At 34.9% G+C, this 27,880-nt stretch overlaps 1 protein-coding gene across 1 annotated transcript; it reads right to left on the bottom strand.

The window, feature by feature from the left end:
• Positions 1-1,999: 1,999 nt before the first annotated feature.
• Positions 2,000-22,206, bottom strand: TERB2 (telomere repeat binding bouquet formation protein 2). The gene is made up of 7 exons (XM_068535793.1): positions 22,143-22,206; positions 21,945-22,026; positions 21,012-21,151; positions 18,936-18,997; positions 15,343-15,428; positions 7,440-7,528; positions 2,000-2,139 (listed from the first exon to the last, which is right to left on the bottom strand). Exons 1-7 carry the CDS (start codon positions 22,204-22,206, stop codon positions 2,000-2,002), a joined length of 663 nt encoding a protein of 220 aa, XP_068391894.1.
• Positions 22,207-27,880: the final 5,674 nt, after the last annotated feature.

The following is a 27,880-nucleotide window of genomic DNA, read 5'->3' as shown; positions in this document are numbered from 1 at the left end:
AACCAAAAGTTCTAATGTGGGGCAGCATTTTAAATAAAATGGGAGCCAGAGGCAATCTATCAGATACAGAAAGGCAAATAAAAAGAAACAGTTTAAATGATCAATGAAAAAATCATACTGCTTTTCACTTCCCATTAAGGTTCCTTAAAAAACTAAAAACAGAACTACCATACAACCCAGCAATCCCACTACTGGGCATATACCCTGAGAAAACCGTAATTCAAAGAGAGTCATGTACCACAGTGTTCACTGCAGCACTATTTACAATAGCCAGGACATGGAAGCAACCTAAGTGTCCATCGACAGGTGAATGGATAAAGAAGACAATAGATTTTTAACAAAACAGTTTATCTTTGCCTATTTTATTTGTTCACATGCTTCTAATTCCTGAAAGGCTTATATTATCAACTGATTTTATTGCTTCTGGTTCTATTTCAAGCATATATATTGCATGTGACCTTTTCTATATACACTTAAAGATATAATCACTTTTGTTTGGGAATCACTTTTGTTGTAATTTTTTATTTACTTTGTTAATACATGCATACTACCTATGTCAGAAAAATACTTGAACACTCCCAAGAAATCCCAAGTACATAACTTGGTGTAACTTTACTTAATCCTTTTAATCAATTCAAGATACACAGACAGGCTTGGTTTTTACATAAGAAACATAATCAACTGGATGTGACTAAGATAAAGTGTTCAGGAGAGATAATATTTAATACATTTCAGGAAAAAGATCATTGATACTTAGGTGTTCAGAAGAATTTAACCACAAATATGAAGATATATAAGGAAAAGTTACCATATGGGAAAAACAGAACTTTCTCAGCTGATGCTGAGATTAGTGTTAAAATTTTGTATTATGAATTTGAGTCATGAGAGAAAGTCTGGCCCACATATACACAAATGATCCAAACACTAAAAAAAGTTCATTTTCTTTAGATAATTCTACAACTGGTATGCACTTTCTAGAAGAAAGTACAGTTTTAATAAGATCATAGCTTCACAGGTATGTCATTTACAAATCTCCACAATGTAATAAACCCACCAGATTCTACATAGCATGATCATATGAATAAAGATAAGAAGTTGCCTTCTTGAAATCACTAAATCTCAACACTATTTCAGCTTATTTAAAAGACAAGCCAAGCATGCTGGCTTGTTTCTGAGTCCCCTTTGCATATCTGCTATTATATCTGACATAGACTACAGCATATACCATGTGGGAGAGTGGGGAAGCACTGGCCTGGAAAATCAAGAGGGTTGTGTTCCAGTCCTGGTTTAGCTCCCAGTTAGTCACTCTAAGCAAGACACCTTCTCAAGGCCTTCATTTTCTCATTAAAAACAAACAGGCTGGACTCAGTATTCTCTAAGGTCCTTTCCAGCGCTGTGATTCTATGGGACCTTGCGGGTTCATTTCAGAAGACATAACACTTGTTTACATTAAATCACTTCTGATACATTTATTATCAGAAACTGTCCATACATGAAGTCTGAGTTATTAAAATGTTTTACTTTTACTTTCTTACATATTTTTCAAGTCAGAAACAGTAATTCAAAACTCAACTATTGTGTTCTAATTTTTTAGTCAAAATAAGATGACCAGAATCATAAAACTTAGCATTTACAACATTAAACCTAGAAAAAATGTGCATAATTAATAGAACATTAAAGCCAAAAGAATATCTGACACAGAGAGAGAGAAATTAAGACTTCTTATGAAGTATGTTTCATTGACAATTACTCCATAACAACTGTGCACTCAGAATTTGTGAACATAACCTTACAAGCAGGGGAAAAGTCCAGCCCAAATGTCAAAACACAGAGCCAAATGAATCTGAATTTCCTAAAGATACATTTTGAGGAAGAAAGAATTCTTTCTTCTCCATTTCCCCATCTTTCTGTCCCAAAGAGGAGAATTTAAAATTATGTACATCTTTGGTAATATTTTACAGAAAATAAATGCCGAGATAGAAGGACAATATTTAACTTATTATTTCCTCTTCAATTCGTTTTTTATAGCAGACATGTTAATTTCATTTTGAACATGGTATGCCAAATAACCTGAACTTCCAGGAATGAAGTCATGTAGCTCCCCAAGAAATTTCTTCATGGCATCAATTGATACATAACCTACAGAATAAAATATATATATACGAAATTCTATCATATTATCTGCTTTTCAATGTCTTTGATTTATTAGAGTTAAGATTCCCAAAGAGTGTTTTTAGAAAAGAAGTAAAAAGAAGAAATACCAGTGAGAAGATTCTCCGTGAAACTTGATAATTATCAGGGAACACCCTCCTCCCCCCTTCACCACTATCCCCCCAGCCTTCTACCTCCTTTTAAAACACAGATTCTTGATTTGCCACTTTGACTACAGAGAGTGTGATGTACAGGTTGGGGATGGAACATAAAAGTACCTAGACCAAAATAACTGGGACATGTGTCTGGCTTAGAATGTAATCACTTAGAACTACCTATCCAACTAGCTACTAACAGCACAAACAGCTAGCTCATCTTCCCTAGTACAGCAAGCGACACTTTCCTGCACTGCTAACACTGAGATAACAGTCTTCAGTAAAAAAATTAATAGGAAAATTGTTATCACTGCTTGGTCAACAAAGGTTATAGGTGTGAGTAATTCTGATGTTATTAATAATCTGAAATAGATATGAGAATCAAAAAGAAAACCTAGAATGGGGAGAGCTTAAGGACTCAATGACTTTAAGCAATATTTCCTTGATAGCAGTTGCTCATCTGAGTGATAATGTTTCATGTGTAATATGTGTTTTTGGTTTATACTAAAGTTGAAACCTGGTTTAAAAGTAGATACTGTATGAAAAAAATTCTGGTAGAGCTCAGGGATAATTGAATTTAGACCACCACCATTATCACCAGGCTATCTATACAGTTTGATTGTTTATAATAATAGATAATAAATTCACAGTTAATAAATTAACTATGAAGCCGATTATATAAAATAGACTAGTATCTTTAAAGATATTTTAATCATAGCCATTTACTTCAGAAAATCTTTTAAAGCACAATTACTATACTCCATACTGTTCATGGTCTTTGCCTAACGGCTAGATTTCTGTGTAAAATAAACTAGCACATAAAAATATTAATGTTTAATTAATTGCACATATACACTGTGTGAAGTTTCTAAAGATATGTGTGAGGATAGAAAATTTTTAAATAATTACCATATTAATAAAAATATTCCTGTAAGGTAAAGAAGGATAGGACATTTATGCATAAAAATGGATTATTGTAGCAGTTTTGGAGTAGTTAGGACTTTAGGCTGAAGTTCACATACACCCAATTTAAACTAGCTTAAACAAAAGGGGAGTTTACTGGAAGGACATTGCCATATCAGTCAAACTATGGAGAAGGCAAACATATTGCTGGGAGTCAGAAATAACTAGCACCAGCTCTCATGGCCATGTCACTAACCTCCAGTTTTTTCCTCTGCATGTTAGTTTCATTTTCCTCTCTTGACACAAGCTGGCTTTCCGTACATGGTAGAAAACATGCCCGCTGATAGCCCTTAAGTTTTATATCTTAGAGCTATGGTCACTTGAATAAGAATGACATGACTGCTGCATTCCATGTCTAGAAATCCAGACAAAGAACTGTGATTGGCCCAGCTCAGATCAGGTATTCATTCCCAAACCAACTGTTGCGGGTAGGAGCAAGCTCATGTTTTAGAAAATGTAACCCAAATGAATTGGGAAGAAGAAAAGAGAGTTCTTAGGAAAGGCATTCTTGGTGGACAATTCCATATGAGTCTGTGGTAGCCAGCCCGCCCCAGATGGCCCTGAATGATCCCTATCTCCTGGTATTCACGAATTTGTGTAGTCTCCTCCTACTTTGTACTTGGGTTGGTCTATATGACCAGCAGCACTTGGCAGAAGTAATGATATGTCACTTCTGAGAATAGGATATAAAAAAGACATGGCTTCTCTTTGTCTTGGGCACACTCTTTCTCCCACTTGCATTTCGCACTCTGAGGAAAGAAAGCTACCATGTTGTGAACAGCCCTATGGAAAAGTCCACTTGGTGAGGAGTCTAAGCCTTTTGCCAAAACCCAGCAAAAATCCAAGGCCTGCCAACAACCACATGCATGAGCTTTGAAATGGATTTTCCAGTCCCAGCTGTCCCTTGAAATAACTGCAGCCTGGCAAACAAAGTGACTGCAACCTTATTAGAGATTATGAGACAGAAGTATCCAACTAAGATGCTCCTGGATTCCTGGCCCTCAGAAACTATGTAATAGTAAGTGTCCGTTGTTTTAAGCTGCTAAGTTTTGGAGCAATTTGTTACACAGCAACAGATAATTAATACAGTATCTACTATAAGTTCCCAAACTTTTAATTATCAGAATTTTTGTTTAAAAATTTTTGCCTGCAAGATATTTATCATTATTAGTAATTTTTTTCCTTTTATTAATCACACAAGTAGCTGTTAATCAGAACTTTTTATCATGGGTAATAACCAGTGATATCAGACCTAGAGGATTTAATTGCAGTCAAAAACAAAAAACAGACCAAAAAAAAATCCGTTGATATTTTATGGGACATTGGTAATGCCTGTATATATTTTTGGTTGTCACAACTTGGGGGTCACGGGGGTGGGGGCAGGTTTCTGGATGGGATACTACTGGCATCTAGTGGGCACTGGCCAGGGTTGCCCTCTCCAACAAAGAATACCTGTCCTAAAATGCCGGCAGTTCCAGGACTGAGAAACCCTGTTCTACGGTATAGCTCCAACTTGTACTTTCTAAAACCAAACATCTAATTAGTTTTATTTTAAGAGATTTAACATTCACTGAGTTGAACTCAACCCATTTTGAGGAAGAGACAGTCAAGGTATAGTCACAAAAATTGATACCACTGCCTAAATTAGAACTCTCACTCACTACATTTTTAAGTAACACAAGATGATTTTCCCAACAAGAAGTTATTTCTTCCTGTACAAGCAGATGGGCATGGTAAAAAAGGAAGGACTGTCACTTCACATCAAAATTAAAGACAAACGAATTATCTTTTTTTTTTTTTTTGGCCATACCGTGCAGGATCTTAGTTCCCCAACCAGGGATCAAACCCGTGCCCCCTGAAATGGGAGCATGGAGTCTTAAGGGGCATGGAGTCTTAACCACTGGACCACCAGAGAAGTCCCTGAATTATCTTTTAAAAAATGAAGCTTTCTTCCAAGAAAGTGTTATTTTAAAATTTAATGTAGAAATATAAAGGAAGATAATTATTCAATTGCACAAATTAAAAAATCAAAAATTTTACTTCTACTGATAAAATCAATACCAGCTTACCACAGGTTAAAATTATACTTTAAAGATTCTGACTAATGATTATTTTTACAGTTCTTTTTTAGTTTGTTTTTATCTAACACTGTCATGTCTTTTTGAACAGTCAGATGGCAATGAAACATAGAGCAACATTGTTACTTGTCCAAATCTAAGCATTTGCCTTTATTGTGTGGCTGATTTTAATATTTATCATTGATCTTTATAATATGTTATCAAACACTTGGTAAGTCCAAATGAACAAAAGATATTTAGTACCTGGTGATGGAGTTGCCTGAAGCAAACTCAATACCAGTACTATACCACAACCATGGTTTAACGTACCTACACTTTATCTGAATATGTAGGTGTAAGGATAAATCTAGGCAGCAATCAGCTACTCCCAGTCTTAGTACTTAAGTACAGTTGACTCACCAGTAAGGTGGGGGTTAAGGGTGCCAACCCTTCCTGTAGTCGAAAATCCACTTATAATATATAGCTAGCCCTGGGGATTCAAGGTTCCTCTTATCTGTGGTTCTACATCCACAAACTCAACCAACTGAGGATTATGTAGAACTGTAGCATTTATTATTGAAAAAAATCCTCATATATGTGGACCCTCATAGTTCAAACCCATGTTTTCCAAAGGTCAACTGTACTTCTACTTAGTTCATTGTCCTTTGGAGTCAACAATTGCTCCTAAGCGTTCCAAAACTGACTTTTCTACTATCACAGTTGGATAGAAGTTTTCTTTGATGTCTCCAACACTCAGCCCAAAACTACACATTAAAAGTTCTTTTTGAAGTGCTTTTCTGAAGGCTATTTTATATCACTCAAATGAACAGGAGAAAAAAAATAATAAAACAAATGGCTAGACAAATTGGTTAGAAGGAACAGTAATATGAGAGAAGACATTTACGAATTTGTGAACTAGTTGCAAGAGGTAGTTTTGACACTGCTAAATAAAGAGAAAATGATAAATGTACAAATGATTTTATAATGAAATGTCAAAAAGCCTATACTTTTTAATTGCAGTGTTTTAAAAACAATTTTTTTAAAACTTCTATTTTTAAAATTATCGATGACCCTGCTGAATACTACCCAGATCAAATTATCCAAATATTATTTCCTTATCTCACCTCACGTAGCACTATCCAAATCCCAATGGTTACTTTTCAACTAGTTCCCTTGTTTGCACCCTCTCAATGTCAGCCTCAGTTAGCTGTCTTCTCTTTATGTTGGGCACTAGGAAACCCAAATATGGAGTCCATCGACACCTGGGTGATCCATGAAAGGGCTTCCGGGCATATCTGAGCCTCTTTAAATTACATGTAAAGTTTGTGTGTTATGTTTGTGTGTGTGTATGCTTAGGGAAAGGGACCTATGTTTCATCAGATTCTCAAAGGAAACTATAATTAGAATTGTCCATACAATTAATCTTCCAAATTGGGACACTTAAGAGTAAAGCAGAAACTAACACACCATTGTAAAGCAATTATGCTCCAATAAAGATGTTAAAAATATAAAAAAGAGTAAACGCTAATGCTAGGACAACACGTATAAATTGGGACTGTCTAATGTAAACAGGGGTGTGTTTTCACCTTACCTATAGACCAGGAATTTTTTTTAAACATCTTTATTGGAGTATAATTGCTTTATAATGGTGTGTTAGTTTCTGCTTTATGACAAAGTGAATCAGCTATACATATACATATATCCCCATATCTCCTCCCTCTTGTGTCTCCCTCCCACCTTCCCTATCCCACCCCTCTAGGTGGCCACAAAGCACCGAGCTGATCTCCCTTTGCTATGTGGCTACTTTCCAGTAGCTATCTACTTTACATTTGGTAGTGTATATATGTCCATGCCACTCTCTCACTTCGTCCCAGCTTACCCTTCCCCCTCCCCATGTCCTCAAGTCTATTCTCTACGTCTAGGGGCAGGAAAGACCAGCATTTTAACATAGAAAATATGGGGCCTATCTTTGGCTTAGTTCTGCAGATTAATTTATTTAACGTGTGAATGATGTCTCCTATTAGCATGTATAATAGAGGGGGTTCTACTTTGTACAAAATGTTCCCTTGTTTCTTCCCTACTTGTGTTGACTCTAAATTTTATTTTAAATTACCTGTTACCATGTTGTTCACTGGATAATTCTGAAGAGGGAAGTACATCTGCTTTTCTACAACTGGAGTCCTTATAAAATGCTTTTCTGTGCTATAAAATATAGAAACATATAGAAAGTCATGTTTATATTTTTTTGGACTTGTTTTACAAATGAGAAATGATTCCAGGCAATATATATAGCAATCTAATTGCTCCGTGATCAGACTTCAGTCTTATTGGGTGAAAACGTTAACTACGAACTTCTTTGTGCTTCTAAGTAATACAAGGGCCCATATACATATTTTTGGTTTTCTTGGCTGCTTCATAAAACAAATATTTACTGAGTAAATACAGACGTGGGTCTTTTTCTCAATATTCTTGAAAGTATAATAATGTAATAATACTTTATAATTAGATAAAAAACAGATATACATATGTAATCTTAAATATGTTAAAAGTCTCCATTTTAAATAATCACAGCATTTATTATTATTCAGTGTTCAAATAATTGGAATTCTATTAATTCATACTGCCACACTTTAAAATAAATAAAAAATGATGTCTGGGAAAATCATGAGGTATACTAAGTGACTTCTGAGTTAAAAAGAAAAAAGTTAAATTATTCTGAGTGTGGTTGTATAGTATATAATTAATTATATTCTAATTTTTAAAGAGCTAAGCAGTTTTCAACTAAAATATCCTATTTTCTAACTGCCAAATAACAATTTACTATATTTAGACTACATATAATCCATAGATAATACAATTGTATGAAAATAAAAACCTTAATAAAAAATTGAAGTCATCCTTAAATTTATTTTCCTAAAAAATCTAAAATTACACTGAGTGATAACAAAGGTTTTATTTTCAATTTGTTTAAAAGTTAGAGTTCATCTAAACTCTTCTAAAAGAAACCATAGCTCAGTTAGGATGAGATCCTACAAATAAAGCAAAACAATGTTCCCAGAAAACTCAGGGACTAAACAAGGATACCCATTATCATTGTTATTATTTATCATGGCTCTAAAATTTCTGGCCAAGCAAAAAGAGATGGGGGAGGGGAGAGAAAGAAATGGAAGAGATATCTAGTGAAATGGAAGAGTTATATAGTAAAACGGAAGAAGAAATAGTTTCATTATTAACAAATGATATAAATGTGTACCCTGAAAAGCCAAGAGAATCAACTGAAATATTTTTAGAATCTTAAAGATTCCAAGTGGGTAAATATAAGACAAATACCCCCAAATAAATGACTTTTCTATGTCAGCAATAACTAATGAAGGAAAAAATGATCCAATCCACAATAGCAACAAAATTCATAAAAATCTAGGAATAACATAATAAGCAGTTTCTGATTCTATCTGTAGAAAAGTCAGGAAACTTTACTAAGATATAGAAAAGAAAAATAAAGAAAAACAAAAAAGCATTGTCTTGGAGAGGAATACTGACAATTATAAAGACATCAATTCTTCTCAACTTTCATACAATTCTCAATAAAATCCCAAAGGGATTTTAGTGTTTAAGAAAAAAATAATTCTAAAATTCACATGAACAATCACGTTAGAAGATCTAATAGGAGGCAAGAACAAATTTACAACAGAATGAAAAAAATACCTAGTAATAATCTTAAAAGAAGTATAAGATTTATATGAAGGAAATATGAAAGTGTTTTTTAAGGACCACAAAAGAAAACTTGAACAAGTAAGGAAAAAAATACCATTTTCTCGGATAGGAAGATTCAATATCAAAGTCTCCCTAAATTAATCTATATTTTTTTGTAATGTCACTAAAAATAACAACAGAAATTTTTGTTTTAATATGAACAAGCTGGTTCCAAAATTCAGATGCAAAAGTAAACCAGGAAGAATAGTTAACTAAGAAAATTTGGAAAGAGCAAGGAGGAGGAACTAGCTCTAGATATTAAATCATATTATAAACAATTGAAACAGAGTGGCATTGTTGCATGACAAATTAATGGAATAGAATATAAAGTCCAGAAATAGACCCAGATACTTATGTGGATTTAACCTAGGATAAAGGTGGCACTTCAGTACAGTGGGGGAAAAGATGAATTATTCAATCAATAGCCAAGAGTAGGTAACTATCTGAAAAAAAAAGAAGGTGGATCGCCACCTCATATCTTACACCAAGATATATTCCAAACGTATCAAAGATTTGAATTTAAAAATAAAGAAATCACTAAGAAGAAACCATAGCAAAATAATAACAGTAATCTTAGAGAAGACTTTCCTAAGTATGACATAAAACTCAAAAAGCCATTAAAGAAAATATTAATAAGAATGAATACATATAGTAAAAAATTTCTGCATGCAAAACCCAACATTTTTAAAGTCAAAAGACAAACATAAGCTAATAACTGTAATTTATTTCACAAAAAATTCATTCTCCTAAATGTAAAGGGTTCTTGCAAAAAAAAAAAAAGTCAATAGAAAAATGTGCAAAGGATATGAACAAACAGTTCACAGAATAGGAACTATAAATGGTTCTTAAACTATGAAAAGACATTCAACCTCACTCATAATAATGGCAATTCAGACAAAAAACTAGAGTGAGATACCACTTTATATCTATCAGATTAGGAAAGACCAAAACATATGTTAGCACACTGCGTTGGAGAAAGTATAGAAGAAAGAATGGTGACTAACCATCCCAGTTTACCGTAGATTGAGGGGTTTCTCAGGACATGGGCTTTTCAGTGCTAAAACCAGGACAGTCCCAAGCAAACCTGGATGGCTGGTTACCCTAGCCTGGAAAAGGTACTTAAATATACAAACACTAGGAATGTAAACTGGTTTAACCTCTATGGAGGGCAATTTGACAATGATTGTATCAAGGATACAAAATGTATATGCCTTTTGACCTAGCAATTCCCCTTCTAAGAATTACCCTAAAGACACTCGCACACATGCAAAATGACATTACATGATCAATCACTGAAGCACTGTTTTTAACAGCAAATTAGAAATTACCTGAAAGTCCAGTAAAATAGGAGACTAGTTAAATAAATTATGGTAAATCCATACAATAAAATACTACACAGCACAAAAATGAAAAAGCTCTTTATGTAGTAATATGGAATGATCTCCAAGGTAAATTATTAAGAGAAAAAAGGAAAGGTGTTGAACAATGTTTATAGAATATTACTATTTGTGAAGAAAAGAAAAAAATGAAAGAATATTTATTTGAATTAGCTAGTATATGCATATATAAGAAACTGATAACATTGGTTGCCTCTGAGAGGGAAACTGGCTATCTAGGAGTCAGTATATTTCATAGTTTCCCCTTTTGTGTATCTTGGATTTTGAACCATATGAATGTATTTCCTATTAAAAATAATTAAAATTTGAAAATAGAAAAATAATAAGTAGGCATGAAGAACTAAGGAAGAGATTTTTAAAAGGAGAGTATCACACTGGTCAGAATGGCCATCATCAAAAAATCTACAAACAATAAATGCTGGAGAGGGTGTGGAGAAAAGGGGACCCTCTTGCACTGTTGGTGGGAATGCAAATTGATACAGCCACTATGGAGAACAGTATGGAGGTTCCTTAAAAAACTAAAAATAGAACTACCATACGACCCAGCAATCCCACTACTGGCCATATACCCTGAGAAAACCATAATTCAAAAAGAGTCGTGTACCACAATGTTCACTGCAGCTCTATTTACAATAGTCAGGACATGGAAGCAACCTAAGCGTCCATCGACAGATGAATGGATAAAGAAGATGTGGCACATATATACAATGGAACATTACTCAGCCATAAAAAGAAACGAAGTTGAGTTATCTGTAGTGAGGTGGATGGACCCAGAGTCTGTCATACAGAGTGAAGTCAGAAAGAGAAAAACAAATACCGTGTGCTAACACATATATATGGAATCTAAAAAAAAAATGGTCATGAAGAACCTAGGGGCAAGACGGGAATAAAGACGCAGACCTACTAGAGAATGGACTTGAGGGCATGGGGAGGGGGAAGGGTAAGCTGGGACAAAGTGAGAGAGTGGCATGGACATATATACACTACCAAATGTAAAATAGCTAGCTAGTGAGAAGCAGCCACATAGCACAGGGAGATCAGCTCAGTGCTTTGTGACCACCTAGAGGGGTGGGATAGGGAGGGTGGGAGGGAGGGAGGGAGACGCAAGAGGGAAGAGATATGGGGATATATGTATATGTATAACTGATTCACTTTGTTATAAAGCAGAAACTAACACACCATTGTAAAGCAATTATAGTCCAGTAAAGATGTTAAAAAAAAAAAATTCCCTGTGCTATACAGTAGGTCCTTGTTGATGATCTGTTTTATATAGAGTAGGGTGTGTATGTTAATCCCATGCTCCTAATTTATCCCTTCCCCCACCTTTCCCCTTTCGTAACCATAAGTTTGCTTTCTATGTCTGTGGGTCTGTTTATATTTTGCATATAAGTTCATTTGTATCATTTTTTTAGATTCCACATATAAACAGTATCATTTGAAATAAATAAATAAATAAACAAATAAAAATAAAAGGAGAGTAATGAGTTTGGTATTTACTTGCCTTGTCAGGTATTAAAATACATAAAGTTATATAACTTAAAAGAATATTGTATTGATATCAAAATAGATCCATAGATTAATGGAATAAAACAGTCTAAAAACAGATCTCCAGACACATTAAACACAACATATGAGAATGGAAATCACATCAGTTGGAGATAGATTTATTCTTAAAAAACTGGTGGAAAATTCTTATTTGTAAGACAAAAATAAACTTCGATCTTCACCTATTACCATACATCAAAATAAATATCTGCAGAATTAAAAACCAATTTGATAACTGAATGGGAAAGGACTTTTCTGAATATAAAAGCGATAGAAGAAATAATAAAGGAAAAGTGATTAGTTTAACAATGTAAAAACTCAAAGCTTGTATCTCTAAAAAATATAAGCCAGAGAACAATCTGAGGAAACAATGTGACAAACTGGCAAAAGGATAATATAGCTAAAAATGTCAGACAAGTTGATAAGAAAAGCAATAAGACTCCCAATAGAAAATGGAGAAAGGATAAAAACAAGTCACAGAAAAGAAAATGTAAAATGCTAATAAATTCAAAAAGATTCAAACCTACTAGTAATCAAAGAAAAATGCAAATTAAAACAAGATGCTATTTTTCATCTATTAAATTAGCACAAGCCTTCTTATTAATACTCAATATACTGATGAGGATGTGGTGAGACCAACACTGGTGGTAGTTTTAAATTTGTGCTTTTGAGGGAAGCAACTGACAATAGGCATCACGGCCTTTAAAAACACTCACACCTCATTAATACCATAAATTCCACATCTGAGAATTTACATTAAGAAAATTATCAAGGGAATTCCCTGGTGGTCCAGTGGTTAGGACTCTGTGCTTTCACTGCCAAGGGCCTGGGTTCTATCCCTGGTTGGGGAACTAAGATCGCACAAGCTACGTGCCACGGCCAAAAGAAAAAGAAAAAAATCTAAAAAGTAGAGAAAGATTTATTTTTAAAAAGATGTTCATGAAAGTGCCGCAAGAGTAACAAATTGTAAATTTTTTTAAAAAAGATTAAAGGAATGTGGTTAAACAGACAATAAGATTAAATGCCATATACAGCCATTACAAATCATAATATCAAATAAGGTTTTTCAAAATGGGGAACTGCCCATAGAATACTAAATGGAAAATCAAGAGACAGACTATATCTGCAGTCTGACCTCAACTCTACTTAATGTGTATGTCTGTATAATGCTAGCAAGAAACGTACTAATGTTGATGGTGGTTATCTGAGTGGTGGGTTTGCTTATAATTTAAATTTTCTTTATTCTTTTCTTTTTTAGTACTTTTTCTTTTTTTAGTATTTTCCATTTTGACAAATTACACACATTATAATAAAATAATTAAGAACAAGAAAAATAAGCAAAAATTCATGCCATTTTCAGAAGATCTGGGAACATACTGGGAAAGGAAAACAGCATAGTGATTAAGAGTTTGGATTCTGGATCAGCTAGAGTCGGTGTCAAATTAGGTTCACTACTTAAATAATATTGGGTGAATTATTTAGCTCTCTGAACCTGTTTCCTCAATTGTAAAACGAGGCTAATGCTATTTAACTATCTTACAAGGTTGTGAGAATCAAATGAAATACTGTGAACTGCTTAGCTCACAAATGTCTTGTATTTGGCAAGTGTTCAAAAACTAGTTCACCACTTAGTGTTCACTATCACTAGTAGCATGCCAAAAAAATAAACTTCGAGTAGGGACAAAGTGTATTTTATCTATGTTTGCACTGCACCCTCTGGTGGTTCCACAAAGAAAAAGGCTCTAAGTAGACACCTACCTTTGTCTATTTTTGTTGTTGTTATTGGAAAATACTGGACATATTTTCCCCAGATTTGTAAGCCCTCTTTGTATATTAAGGAAAATAGCCTTTGTCAAATACTTTTTCAAGTGTATATTTTTCTTTTGTCTTGGTTTATGGTATTTTTATTTCCATGTGCAAGTTTAAAATATTTTTGGTAGTCATATTATCAATCTTTTCCTTATGCTTCTGCATTTTGCAGGACAACCATTTCTTTTTTCTTTTTTTTTTAATTCTTTTTTTTTTTTTAATTTATTTGCTTGTGCCGGGTCTTAGTTGCGGCACGCGGGATCTTTAGTTGCGGCATGTGGGATATTTTAGTTGCAGCATGCAGGATCTAGTTCCCTGACCAGGGATCGAACCTGGGCCCCATGCAATGGGAGTGGAGTCTTAACCACTGGACCTCCAGGGAAGTCCAAGGACAACCATTTCTTGAAAAACAAAAAAACATATATATATCTGATGTCTTCCCTAGTCAAGTGAATCACTGGGAGTTACTTTTTAATTTCTATTTCCCATTCTTCTCTTACAAGGTCACTTAGGATAACCATTTTCTCCTACTTCTTCTATTTCATTTTTCTTCCTCTCCTTATCAGTTTCTTATCTCAGAAACCATAACAAGTTCAAAGGAGTGCTATACATAGAGATCCCAAAGACCTAGAATATGGATACTCAAACCCAAGTGGTGGATTATCTAGAAGTCATAGGACCATGAAGCAATAGTTTACTAAACTTAAAATAATTAAATACAAAACTTCGTGTTAAATCAGATAGTAACTTATTTCAAATTAAAGAAAAACAGATAGGAGGTACAAAAGGTATAAAAAAATTATGGGAAAAAAACTTAAAATTAAAAAAACTATATAAATTAAACTCATTAATTCTTATATTGAAGAAAGATCATTTTTATTTCAGCAGCTAAATACCAGACTTTCATATAGTTAATGCTCCCTATGAACATCTGAAAACCACTGAACTGGAAAATACGGAATTAGGACTAGATAATGAGTAAGCCTGAAACAAGGGGGCCTCTCAGAGACTGGCGCTAACACAATGGCAAGTCCATGTTTGTTTGTCTTTTAAGATATAATTTTAATTTCTTAAACCAAAGTAGCCACATTACGAACAATTTGGAAAGGAAAGGGGGAAATCACCCAGAACTTCCAATCATAATAAAATTACTGCTAATATTTCTTTCTCATTATAATACATATTTTAAAAATAATGTAACAGTGATCAAAATATACATAAAATTTTTGTTTATTTTCTGCAAGGATAGTCTAGCGTAATAGTTAAATGCATGCGTTCTGGAATTAGACTGACCCAGTTCAAATCCTGCTTCTCCCCATTTAATAAAAGTTTGTATGACTTTGGGTGAATTACTTAATCTATATATACTTGATCTCTTTTTCTGTAAAATGGCAATGGTGATAATGATATCAATCTCATAAGACTGTGAAAATTAAATGAGATAAACACACAGTCAGTGTTCAAAGGTGTCTATACTGAATTGAATATCAGTGAAGTACACAAATTCAGTACCTTTTAGATAATTCTTTTTTGTGATCTGTTGCTAGTACACTGCTTTCCCTAAGGGACTTTATTTTGTTTGGTGTCACTTCATCATGCTGTGGAGAGCAAAAGAAATCACATTTTAAAAAATCAGCACACCAATGATGCAATCGATAACGTTTTCTTAAAAAGTAAAGAAAAAAATTTGCAATATATATCAAGAGTCACAAAAATATTTATACACTCAGGTCCATCCCATCTAGTTTGGTGGGAAAAACTCACAAAATTTTGTACACACACACATACACACACAGAATTATATATTTTTAGAGATACGTAAAGAAAGAAGACCAGGATTTTTAAAATATCAGCTGTGCTTGTATTAGATAGTAAAACTGACTTATTTTATTCTCTTTTTGATTTTTTAAAATTTTCCCTAAAGTGGTCATATTACTTTTTAGTTTAAAAAAATAAGGAAACCAAAAAAAGTATTATTAATTTAAACTTTCTTAAAATCCTTGACTTGAAAACTCCTAGGCTTCCTGTGAGCTACAAATCAAAAATATGAAGTAAGCTGAACGAATTAAGTTTGCCCTTCAAAATTAAAGTGGAGTATTTAGCTATGAAGTTACAAAAGAACTAAATGTATATTAAGCTTTTCCAAAAGATTATGTGAAAGTGACTGACCTCAGATACTGGTATCTATCACATAATATATTTACTTAATATGCCATTAGGAAATTTCTATATTTGGGTCACAAATCCACTCCAAACAATAATAATATTCCCCAAATTACCTTCCAGGTTTACCCTTTTTAAAAAATATTTATTTCTTTATTTGGCTGCATCAGGTCTTGGTTGCGGCGTGAAGGCTTGTCTGTGGCTTCTCTCTAGCTGTGGCACATGGGCTCTAGAGTGCACGGGCTTAGTTGCCCCGTGGCATGTGGGATCTTAGCTACCTGACCAGGGATTGAACCCGCATACCCTGTATTGGAAGGCGGATTCTTAACCACTGGACCACCAGGGAAGTCCCCAGATTTACCCTTATTATTGCCATTGGATGAAGTACCTTCTACTTACATATTCCATGGTTACATTATTATAATTGGATAATATTCAACATCAATCAATATTTGAAAGAACAAAATCCTTTACCGTATAATCATACAATTTCTAGAGTCAACAGTCAGTACAGGCATGTGCTACTAATTTTTTAGTAGAAAAAAACATTGGATTGGGTTGGAGCTGAGAAAATCTGGTTCCACTTTGCTAATATCTGGCTATGTGAACTAAGTCAGGTCTTTACCTTCTTACCTCAGTTTTCTCATTTCTAAAACAGAATGATTAAATTAACGATCTTTAAGGACCTTTCGGTATACTCAATAATTATTATCAAATAATAACCATTCTACCACCATTCATGTCCCTGGAAACACTCTGACAAGTCAAGGATTAGATATTTGATCCTTAGTACAACATAGCCAAAGATACTAAAAGAGCTATTATTTTCAGATGATGACACTTTGGGAAGAAATAACAAGTTAATGAAAGGAATACAAAATGCATAAATTAATTGCTGGGCTTTAGACACAGAGATTTTCTCTCTTTTTATTCTGAAAAAATTCAAGCTTACTGAAAAGTTAAAGAATAATACAATAAGTACTATATACCTTTTGCCCAGATTCACAAAGTGTTAACATTTTTGCCACACTGCATGCCCTCTCTCTCTCATTTTTTATTTTTGCTGGACCATTTGAAAATATTTGCAGATATTATGACATTTCACTCCTTAATCTTTAGCATGCATTTTCTAAAAAAAAAAAACCATTCTTTTATCATTATAATACCACTATCATAATTAAGAAAATTAACATTAACTCAATATCACCTAATATACATTGCATATTTAAATTTTTCCAATTGTTCTCAAAATTTCTTTTTTACCTTTTTTTAAATTAAAAAATCCAGAATCCAATCAAGGTTCATACATCACATTTGGTTGTTATGCCTCAATCTAGAACAGTCTTCCCTGTTTTTTTTGTTTTTTTATGACATTGTTTTAAAGAGTCTAAGCCAGTTCGTTGCTTTGTGACATGTTCCATAATCTGGAATTATGTGAGTATTTACTCATGATTAGATTCAGAATTTTGAACAAGAACACTACAAGATAATATTGTGTACTTTTCTTTTTTTGGCACCACAAGGTGGGCGAGATCTTATTTCCCCGACCAGGATTCGAACCGGGGCCATGGCAGTGAAAGTGCCGAGTCTTAACCACTGGATCCCCAGGGAATTCCCTATATTGTGTACTTTTTATTATATCACATCGAGCTGAACATAACAAGAGGTTGTTCCAATATTGGTGATGCTAAATTTTATCAGTTGGTTATGGTGGTGTCTGCCAGGTCCCTCCATTGTAAAGGTACAAGCATTGCTTGCCTTTGTAATTAATAAGTGATCATCAATGAAGTGATCATTTTAGATCATGATTTTAACACCCATTAATGACCCTTGCCTAAATCAATTATTTTACTGGGGGTGGTACAGTGCGAATTTTCTATTCTATCATCCTTTCTTCGTTTATTACCTTTTATTCTGAAAGGAAATTTTCCCTTATCCTACCCTTTCCTTCCTTCCTTCCTTCCTTCCTTCCTTCCTTCCTTCCTTCCTTCTTCCCTTTCCACCTTTCTTCCTCCCTTCCTTCCTCTGTTCTTCCTTTTTTATTTCTTTATGCTTTTGGAGTATCACTATGGAATCACGGATTTTTTTTTAAATTTAATGTATGGGCTTCCCTGGTGGTGCAGTGGTTAAGAATCCACCTGCCAATACAGGGGACATGGGTTCGAGCCCTGGTCCCGGAAGATCCCACATGCCGCGGAGCAACTAAGCCTGTGCGCTACAACTACTGAGCCTGCGTGCCACAACTGTTGAAGCCCGTGCGCCTAGAGCCCGTGCTCCGCAACAAGAGAAGCCACCACAATGAGAAGCCCACCCACCACAACAAAGAGTAGCCCCCGCTCGCCGCAACTATAGAAAGCCCGTGAGCATCAACAAAGACCCAATGCAGCCAAAAATAAATAAATTTATATTTTAAAAAATTTAATGTATTATAATCCATTATTCTTTTTGATGCTCAAATTATCCCAAATTTGGCTTTGCATAAAGATTCTGAAGTAAGTCACAAGCATAGGCAAATTTGAGGCAGGATGGCAAAAGCTAAAAAACTTTCAGTATTGCACACATTTATTAAGAGGTATTAGTCATAACATTTAACAAATGGTACAACACAGGAATTAATCAAATAGCATCTACACTGGCAGTAAAGAACTGGTAAATACTGTGTACCTATTACTCCCTTAATATTACTGAGATTTTCAAGTTTTTTCAAATTTTCAAGTTTTTTACGTGAATAATTTTATTCATACAAAAATATCTCAATTTTACTAAGGTACTAGTGTAAAAATAATGTCAAACTAGATATGTTCAATAAAAGCATGTCCTTTAAATTCCTTACTCTGGGTCATTGGTGCTAACATGTCACAAGTAAGCATTTTTAAGATTACATTGCTTTCAAAATTTTTTGAAACTGTAGATTCTAATCGAGTACCTTAATTTACTCTTACCTTTTCTATCAGAAAATGTTGGTCTTGTTCCCAGATAAAACTACCAATTTTTCTTCTTATTTCTGTAGTAAGAAAAACAAATCCAATACTGTTTTTTAAAAAGTAACTTTGTAGAATTTTCTGAATTTTGTTTAGGTTTCAAATTTCTAAGTCAGTATTATTCCACTTGCATCAAAAGTACCTAAGATACTTGTTTAAAATGCAGATTCTTTTTGAACCAGATCATTGAGGAGAAGCTGGGGAATTGCATTTCTAACAAACTCTCCAGATGACTCCAGTGCATTATGAGAATCATTGTTGTAAACTTTTTTGGCTGTAATACATATCTTCATCCGATGTCAGTGTCTTTAGGCCAAGCATTAATAAAGAAGACAACTGTCTAGTCAAAATAAAAGGCATAAAATTCCTGAATCTGTAGAGTGCTTCAAGAATTCAAGAGTTTACTTTGTTAAAAAAAAGGTTGGATGAGCAACATGTCTAGTGGGCGTGGTAGTACAGGAATTCTACAATGCTCAGCATGTCAAAGGACTATGAAATTATCTTAAATCAATGATCTCAAAAGTTTCCACAGTAGCCCACTCAAGGACAAAAAGTTAACATTCTTCTAGACCTAAGCTGTCCAATATAGCAGCCACTAGACTAGATACATATTGAAATGTGTGGCTAGTCCAAAATGAGATGTGCTGTTAAGTTTAAAATAAACATTGGATTTCAAATCCAGTATCAAAAAAGAATGTAAAATTTATCAATAATTTTTATACTGATTATATATTGAAATGGTAATATTTTAGATACATTAGGTTAAATAAAACATTTCTTAAAATTAACTTCATCACTTTTTATTATTTTTAATGTGGGTATTAGAAAATTTTAAATTAGTATGTGGCTTACATCTGTTTGCCTCTCACACTTCTACTAGACAATCCTGGTCTAGGTGGATAATAATGCATACTTTTCATTTTTAAAAAGGATCATGTTTTCATTTAAAACAGATTTTTTTTAAAAAATTGAATGCATTTTAATGTAAGATGCTAAACACAAAGACTTAATAGGAGTGATAATTTAAAATTAGATCAGATAGTCATTCCACAATATAAGTTCCCTGAAGGTGGGTATTCTCTGATTTGCAGTTTTTGAGTAAATCAATTCTCCTATCAAGTCATTAATTTATTTACATAACCACTTAGAACAATTTATTTTTATAAATTATAACTAGGTCTCACCAGGACATCAACTATAGAAGGAACCCAATCTTTGGGGTTTCCAAAGCTCTTCTATAGAAACATTTTTCAAGTTTTTTTTTTTTTTTAAATACTCTGCTCACTGGGAATTTTTACTACTTTCAGTCAGTCTTTCTAGGGATGGACACATACACATCAAAAAACACATCAAGAATTGGATAATAATGCAAGACCTACAAAAATGGGATATTTAAAGTTAGTCCATAAAAGATAGGTAGGATTTGGACAGAACAGGATAAGAAAGGGTGTTCCAAGCAGGGAAAACTATACAAACCAATCTCAGAAGCAATTTATTCACTTGCCCTTTACTTGATAGGGTTGCTGAAATAATTAATGCGAAAGTACTTTCAATAATATAAAGAACAATATAAATATATGGGTTTATTATCACACTGAATCTTGAAATATCAGGAAAAAAATCCAGAGAAATAATGGTGAGATTCAAAACTAGCAACGAACATTAATTATATACTCACAGGTGAGACTACTTAATATCTCATTTTATCCTCAAAACAACTCGGGAGGTGACAAAATTAGTAAGTGTTGGATCCTAGCCAGTGAACACTGTGAGGACAACATCTGTATCTTACTCACCACTGAATCCCCAGCACCTTGGTTGAAACATGGCACACAGTAAGAGCTCAGTGAACGTGTGAATGAATGATAAACAAAGCGAGGATACACACCCAAGGCAATCTGATCCAAAGTACATGCTTTTCTATTTATATTAAATGATACAAAACACAAAAATCTCTGAGAACAAAGATCAGTAAAGTTGGGTGACATAGCTGGACTTGGCAGTCTAACAGAGATTAGATGAAAGATCTTTGCTAACCTTTTTGAAGGCATTCAGGAGGAAGAATGAAATGACCTAAAGCCACCGAGTTTTTCGTTTCAGCATTAGCTACTGCAGAGAGATAGCAGGCGTGAAAAACTGTAGCATTATCTTCTATGTAATCAAGACTCTGATATATTCTAGGAGAAAGAAAGAAAATATTTGAAGTTATGAAATGAACAAGAATGTATTCAACGTTTCAAAACAAAGAATAAATGAACGGAAAGAGAATTATCGGTAGGTTATCAGGAGACTGGGGGCGGGGGAGTGAAGGGGTGAGAAGGGGATCAGCCAGGACGGTGATCAGACGTCTGTTTTGTAAACATAATCGGACCGCAATGTGAAGGGGGATCACAGGTGGACAGATTGGAGGCAGAGCAACCTCTCAGATAGACTACTGTGATTTGGGGGCAAGAGGTAATTTACGGTGTATACTAAGACAGTGGCAGGAAGAACAAAGAACATTTACAGGGGCACAATCCATGGTGTTTGGTCATGGATTAATTGGATTAATTAATGGATTAATGGGGGTAGGGGTTATTATTCAAAAGAAACTACCAAGGTTTTAAGTTTAAGAACACAGCTGCTGGTACAGGTATGAGAGGCAATCAGGAGATTTGGTTTAAACATGTTGAATATGAGGGTCCTTCAAGGCGCCACGGGGATGTGGGAGAGTCAAATGGAAACATACCACTGGAACTCGGGAAAAGATTTGAGGACCAGGTAGGAGGCCATGCCATTGCGGCAGAAAAGAGAGGAGAAAGGTTAGCTATTCCCGCCCCTACTTCCTCCCCGCACATCTAGGACTGGGCTGAAAACTTGCTCGTTTCCAGTATCTTCCTATTATCAATATTTATTAGTGGACTGCAACGTCTATCTCCAACTCCTGGCTCCTCATGACCCAAAAGGTACTGCCAGGTGGGCTTCAGGTACCTCAGCGTGTCTGGGTGTGAGGCATCGCAGCTGAACAAGAAGTCGGCGGCCCTCGGGTCACTGATGGTCCCCCCTTCGTCCACTGTGGAGGCAAGAGCACAGGGTAAGCCCATCAAGTGTCCTGCGGCCAAGGTACCAGAGGGAGGAGGGGGTGCTCCCCTCCCCACCTCACCCACCCGCTTCTGCCCAGCTTCCTACCCCAGAACTGCCTCAGGTTGCGGCTGACGCTGCGGCAAAACCAACCCCGCTGCCCTTGAAACATGGCGCCGCCTCACACGCCTCACAAGCGAGGACGTGGGGGAGGGGGCCAGGAGCCGAGATCACTGATTGGTCGGACGTCCGAAGCCAGCTCCATGATTGGTTCTCAGAGTAATAGGCGGGGAAAGCCTGAGGCACAAGGAAGAAGGTTCCCGGCGCTGGCAGCCTGTGTGGACCAGTTCGTGGTATTGTGAGGAGGTTCCTCGGCTTCCCCTGACTCGGTGGAGGAGGCAGGTCAGTCGTGCTTGTGAGATTTAAACCTTAAGTATTAACAAAGTTGTTGTGCTGTGTTATTATTTTGAAGCAAAACTCATTTTATCACTTCATCTATAAATGTTTCAGCTGGAATCTCTAAAAGATGAAGACTTCTTAAAAAACAATATCATTGGACTTCCCTGGCGGTCCAGTGGTTAACACTCCGCAATTCCACTGCAGGGAACAGGGTTTCTATCCCTGTTCCGGGAACTAAGATCCCACATGGTACATCCCACATGCCGCATGGTGCAGGCAAAAAAAAAAAAAACTTAAAAAATAACAATTCTTCAATATAGTCATATATCACCAGTGTTCAAATTATGTTTTCTTTATAGTTTCCCCACCCCCAGCCTTACATCAGTTTTGATAAGCTATATTTTTCTGGTGTTGGGTCCATTTAATCTAGAATTTCAAAAATATTGATATAAAGTTGACCATAAAACCTTTTATAATATTTTGTAATGTCTGCAGGCTCTGTGGCAATGGTTCCTTTTCCATTTCTGATATTAGTTACTGATGTTAGTGGCTTCTTTTCATTTCTTAGTCTCACCAGAAGTTTGTCATTTTTATTAGACTTTTTCAAAGAACAAACTTCTGACATTTTTGATACTCCCATATATTTCTTTTGTATATCCTTAATTTCTGCCCTTATAATTTCCTTTTACTTTTTTTTTTGGCTTTAAATTGCTGTTCTTTTTCTAATTTCTTGAAAGAGATGACTGATTTTCATCCTTTGTTTTTCTAATATGCGCATATGAGACTTACCGATTCCCTTTAAACTGTGTGCCAGTTTTTCAGATGTCATTTTTCATTATCATTCAATTCAAAATATTTTCAGATTTCCAATAGGAGTTTTTTTGATCCATGGGTTATTTAAAATATTTAAAAATTTCCAAATACATGTGATTAGTTATTTTGTTATCGATGTCTGGTTTAAATGAATTAAGGTCAAAGAATATAGCTTGTGTGATTATAATCCTTTTAAATTTGTTGAAATTTTCCTTCTGACTGAAGTATATGGTCAGTGTTCTGTGTGTGTTTACAAAGAATGCCCTGCAGCTGTTGGATGTTCTCAGGTGTTTGGTACAGTGTTCTAACATATGTTCATTGAGTCAAGTTTGTTAATCATATTGTCTGATTCTTCTATCAATTACCGAGAGAGGCATGTTAAAAATCTCCTAAGTTGTTTGTAGATTTATTAATTTATTGTTAATTACTGCTTTATCTACATTGAAATTATGTTGTTAGGTGCATGCAAATTTATACTTGTTACTTTTAGTTGATTGAACAATTAAGCATTGAAACATAAAAGGCAGAACTTTAAAACATGTAGAATAAAACACAGGAGAATATCTCTCTGACCTCTGAGAAGGATTTTTTTTGTAAATGAGACACAAGTATTAAGCCATAGGAGAAGATATTTGCAGTGCAAATAACCAACAAAGGGTTGGTATCCAGAACATATAAGTAACCCCATGAATCAATAAGAGACAATCTGATGCAAAATTGGGCAAACATCTGTATAGGCATTTCACAGAAGAGGAAACTTAAATGGTTAATAAAATTATGAAAAGATGCTCAATCACAGTGGTAATTAGGGAAATGCAAACTAAAACCAGGAGATACCATTATGTGTACTCACCTTACTGATAAAAACTGACTTGGCAAAGACATAGATTAATGGGAACTCCCACTGCTGGTGGCAGTGTAAATTGGCACAATAGAGTTGACCAACTGTTCAGCATTACTTACTTGAAGATGTGCATACCTTGTGTACCAGTGCTTATCAGGTGTAAACCTAGAGAATTCTTGCTCCCATTTACCAGGTCACATATCCAATAATGTTTATGGCAACATTGTTGCTTTTAGCAATAGCACCAGCAACAATTAAAAAAATAAAACAACTAGAAACAACTACTTACCTATTAACAGTAGTTTGGATGTTTAAATTGTTGAATTTTCATACACTGGAATACAACATAAGTTGAATTTTAAAAAAGCTAAGGAAGGCGTACAACATGATTCCATTCATTTAAAGTTGAAAGAACAGACATAATGAAACTATACTTTCTAGGAATATGTACATATGTAGAATAGAAAAAACTAAACAATACATTTGTTGGAAAAACATACCTATGAATTATTTGCAAAAAAGAAAAATCCAGACACAAAATGTAGAATAGTGATTACCTCAGGGCTGGGAGAGATACACAGGGGCCTTCAAAGGTTTTGATACTGTTCTATTTCCAAAGCTAGATGGTGAATTAATGAGTGTTTGTTTCTTCGTATTATTCTCCAAACTGTACATATACATTACATACATGCTTCTGAATGTATTTTACAAGGCATTTTCCTTTTGAGGTTCTCACCGCAGTGAATCCCAACACACTGACTGGGGCCTCTTTATCCTCTACTTCATTTTTTTTTTTTTTTTTAAGGGAATGCTATTTATTTACTTATTTATTTGGCTGTGTTGGGTCTTCGTTTCTGTGCAAGGGCTTTCTCTAGCTGCGGTGAGCGGGGGCCACTCTTCATCGCGGTGCGCGGGCCTCTCACTGTCGCGGCCTCTCTTGTTGTGGAGCACGAGCTCCAGACGTGCAGGCTCAGTAGTTATGGCTCAGGGGCCCAGTTGCTCCGCGGCATGTGGGATCTTCCCAGACCAGGGCTCGAACCCGTGTCCCCTGCATTGGCAGGCAGATTCTCAACCACTGCACCACCAGGGAAGCCCTACTTCATTTTTTGGTTACTATCAGCCTCATCTCCTGTGGCCTGAGAGAAAACAGTATATAAGGTAGCCCCAGTCATGCTTCTTAGTGAATACTATTCAGAGTCTATTTCTAGCAGGGAAATCCCATATTGGTGTTTCATAATTCATACTCGTTAGAAGAATTCCTGCCTTTTTTAAAATGTTATTTTATTTATTTATTTATTTATGGCTGCGTTGGGTCTTCTTTGCTGCACGTGGGCTTTCTCTAGTTGCGGCGAGCGGGGTCTTGTGGTTCACGGGCTCTAGAGCGCAGGCTCAGTAGTTGTGGTGCACAGGCTCAGTTGTTCTGCGGCATGTGGGATCTTCCTGGACCAGGGATCGGACCCATGTCCCCTGCACTGGCAGGCGGATTCTTAACCACCACGCCACCAGGGAAGTCCCGAATTCCTGCCTTTAATTATAGTCTGAGTTCCAAGTAGAGGGATTGTTCAAATTACTCAGTATAGAATAACCAATTATAAAAATAACCAATTATCTGGGAAAACTGTGGGAAAATTTGTGTCATCTGTGTTAAGACAACTACTGGAGAGCTGAGGTAGTATATCAGAAAAGGTATTAAGATTGACTCCTACAGATAGTGGAAAATATGTATACACCTGTGGCCTGTTCTAATTCCCCTGGTGATCTGAATAAAACATTCATTTTTTCTTTCCCTTTTTTTAAACACAGCTTTATTGTGGTATAATTTACATTTCAAAAAGTTGCCCATTATAAGTTTACAGTCCATTTATTTCTAGTATATATATATAGCTATGCAACCATCACTACAAAACATTCATTTTTAAGAAGTATATTTTCCAAATCTAGATTAGAATTTATATTCATTGCTACTCATCTTTCATTATGTCCAACTTAATCAATCTTTTCCTTAGAATTTTCTCCTATTCTGATGAATATTGACCTCCCCTTTCTTTGAACTCTTTAGCACTTGTCTGTCCCCAAGGACAGACTTTAGATATCAATTATCTAGAATTCTGTATATGACTTAGCTAGACCCTCTTCTTTCTCCCAAATTCTTTGTTACATTACTTGAAATTTTACAGTGCCTAATAATCCCACCATTAGAATTATTTACTTATTTATATGGACTATATATTAGCTAGTAAGTAGTATTGTGTTGATGTTAAATTTTCTGAATTTGATAGTTTAGTGCTGTGATTATGTAAGAGAATACCTTGGTTCTTAGAAGATACTTGCTGATGTATTTAGGAATAAGAATTATAATGCCTGCAACTTAATCTAAAGTAGTTCAGCAAAAATAACATTAGTAATAATTATACTCACACACAAAATCATATGGAGTGGATGTGGGGGAGAGAGACTAAGAAAATGTAGCAAAATGTTAATAACTGGTAATGTAGGTGGAGAGTATATGGGAGTTTATCATATAAATATGTAATTTTTCCTCTACGTTTGAATTTTTTTTAAAGATTATAAAAGGAGAGAAATCATGTTCCTTTAGTTCAGTGGTTCCCTACCCTAGCCACACGTTAGTAAGCTTTTACAAACTACGAATGCCTAGGCCCCATCTGCTAGAGATTTTTATTTAATTGGTCTTAGGTGGGGTCCAGGCACCTGAATTTCTTTTATATCCCCCTAGATGAACCTTTCTTTTTTTTTTATGCTTCTTTTATATCCTTTGAAACATCTAGCAAGGCTCCAGGCACAAAATAGGTCCTTATTACATTCCAGTTAAAATGAATTCATTTTTTTTTAAAAAAGGTAATTTCTTAAATGTAGCTATAACATGTCATGGCTGTTTGCCCAAATCAGTGGCTATAAATGTATGTATATTGTATATACCAACACTATACGAATATTACCTGTAGTTGTATGTATCCTTCCCACTATGACAGATAGGATAGAGGGCTTTTATCCTGCCCAAAGAGCTGTGCTAATTGTAATTTTAGAGGGCCATGCTGCAGGTCCTAAGTACTGCACCCCTGCCCCCCATCTCTCCCAAAAAACCTGTCAGATATAGAGCATGAAGCCCAGTTAGATGGGACTTCCAAAGGAAAGGACATAGGGATGGTTCATCAAGGGTACTGCTGAGATCAATAAGCCTAAGAAGTTTAGGCTTAGAAAGAAGGAACAAGCTAGAGGATGAATATATTGGAGAGGAGAAGATGAAATATACGGGTATTTAAATTATAGGCAGGAATGACTAAAAGGATATAGTCAAAAGTAAATGGAAATACTTAAATGTATTTGAATACAGAAAAACAAGTGCTCCATAGGTAGGTAAAGCAAGAAAAAGGGACTGAGAAAGAGTCAGAGATTCGCTGGACTAAAAAGTATCTTGAGAGAATTCAAGACAAGATTATAAACTAGCCCAGAACATTTTATTCTTTAAATCTCTGGAACAGTTTTTTGTTTTTTTTTAATTACAGTAACAAGTTCCAGAAAATAAATGTGTTGCAAAATGTATATTAAAAGATAATTAAATAGGAAGAAGAGCACACATCTAAAAGTTAATCTATTGAGTCATTATGTTGGAGAAGAAGGACAGTATGATAGAATTTCTGAGCACTTTTGAAAAGGGTTCCTGAGCATCACAAACTCAAGCTGCATTTTGCTCCAGTTACAATAGGATGATGATCATGCTCATGAGAATGGCTCCTGTGTCATAGTTGACCCCAGAGAGTTAGAATGACAT

This window comes from Eschrichtius robustus, chromosome 1 (assembly GCF_028021215.1).
Source record: "Eschrichtius robustus isolate mEscRob2 chromosome 1, mEscRob2.pri, whole genome shotgun sequence".
Classification (NCBI taxonomy): domain Eukaryota; kingdom Metazoa; phylum Chordata; class Mammalia; order Artiodactyla; family Eschrichtiidae; genus Eschrichtius; species Eschrichtius robustus.
This window is presented reverse-complemented; position numbering and strand designations above follow the sequence as displayed.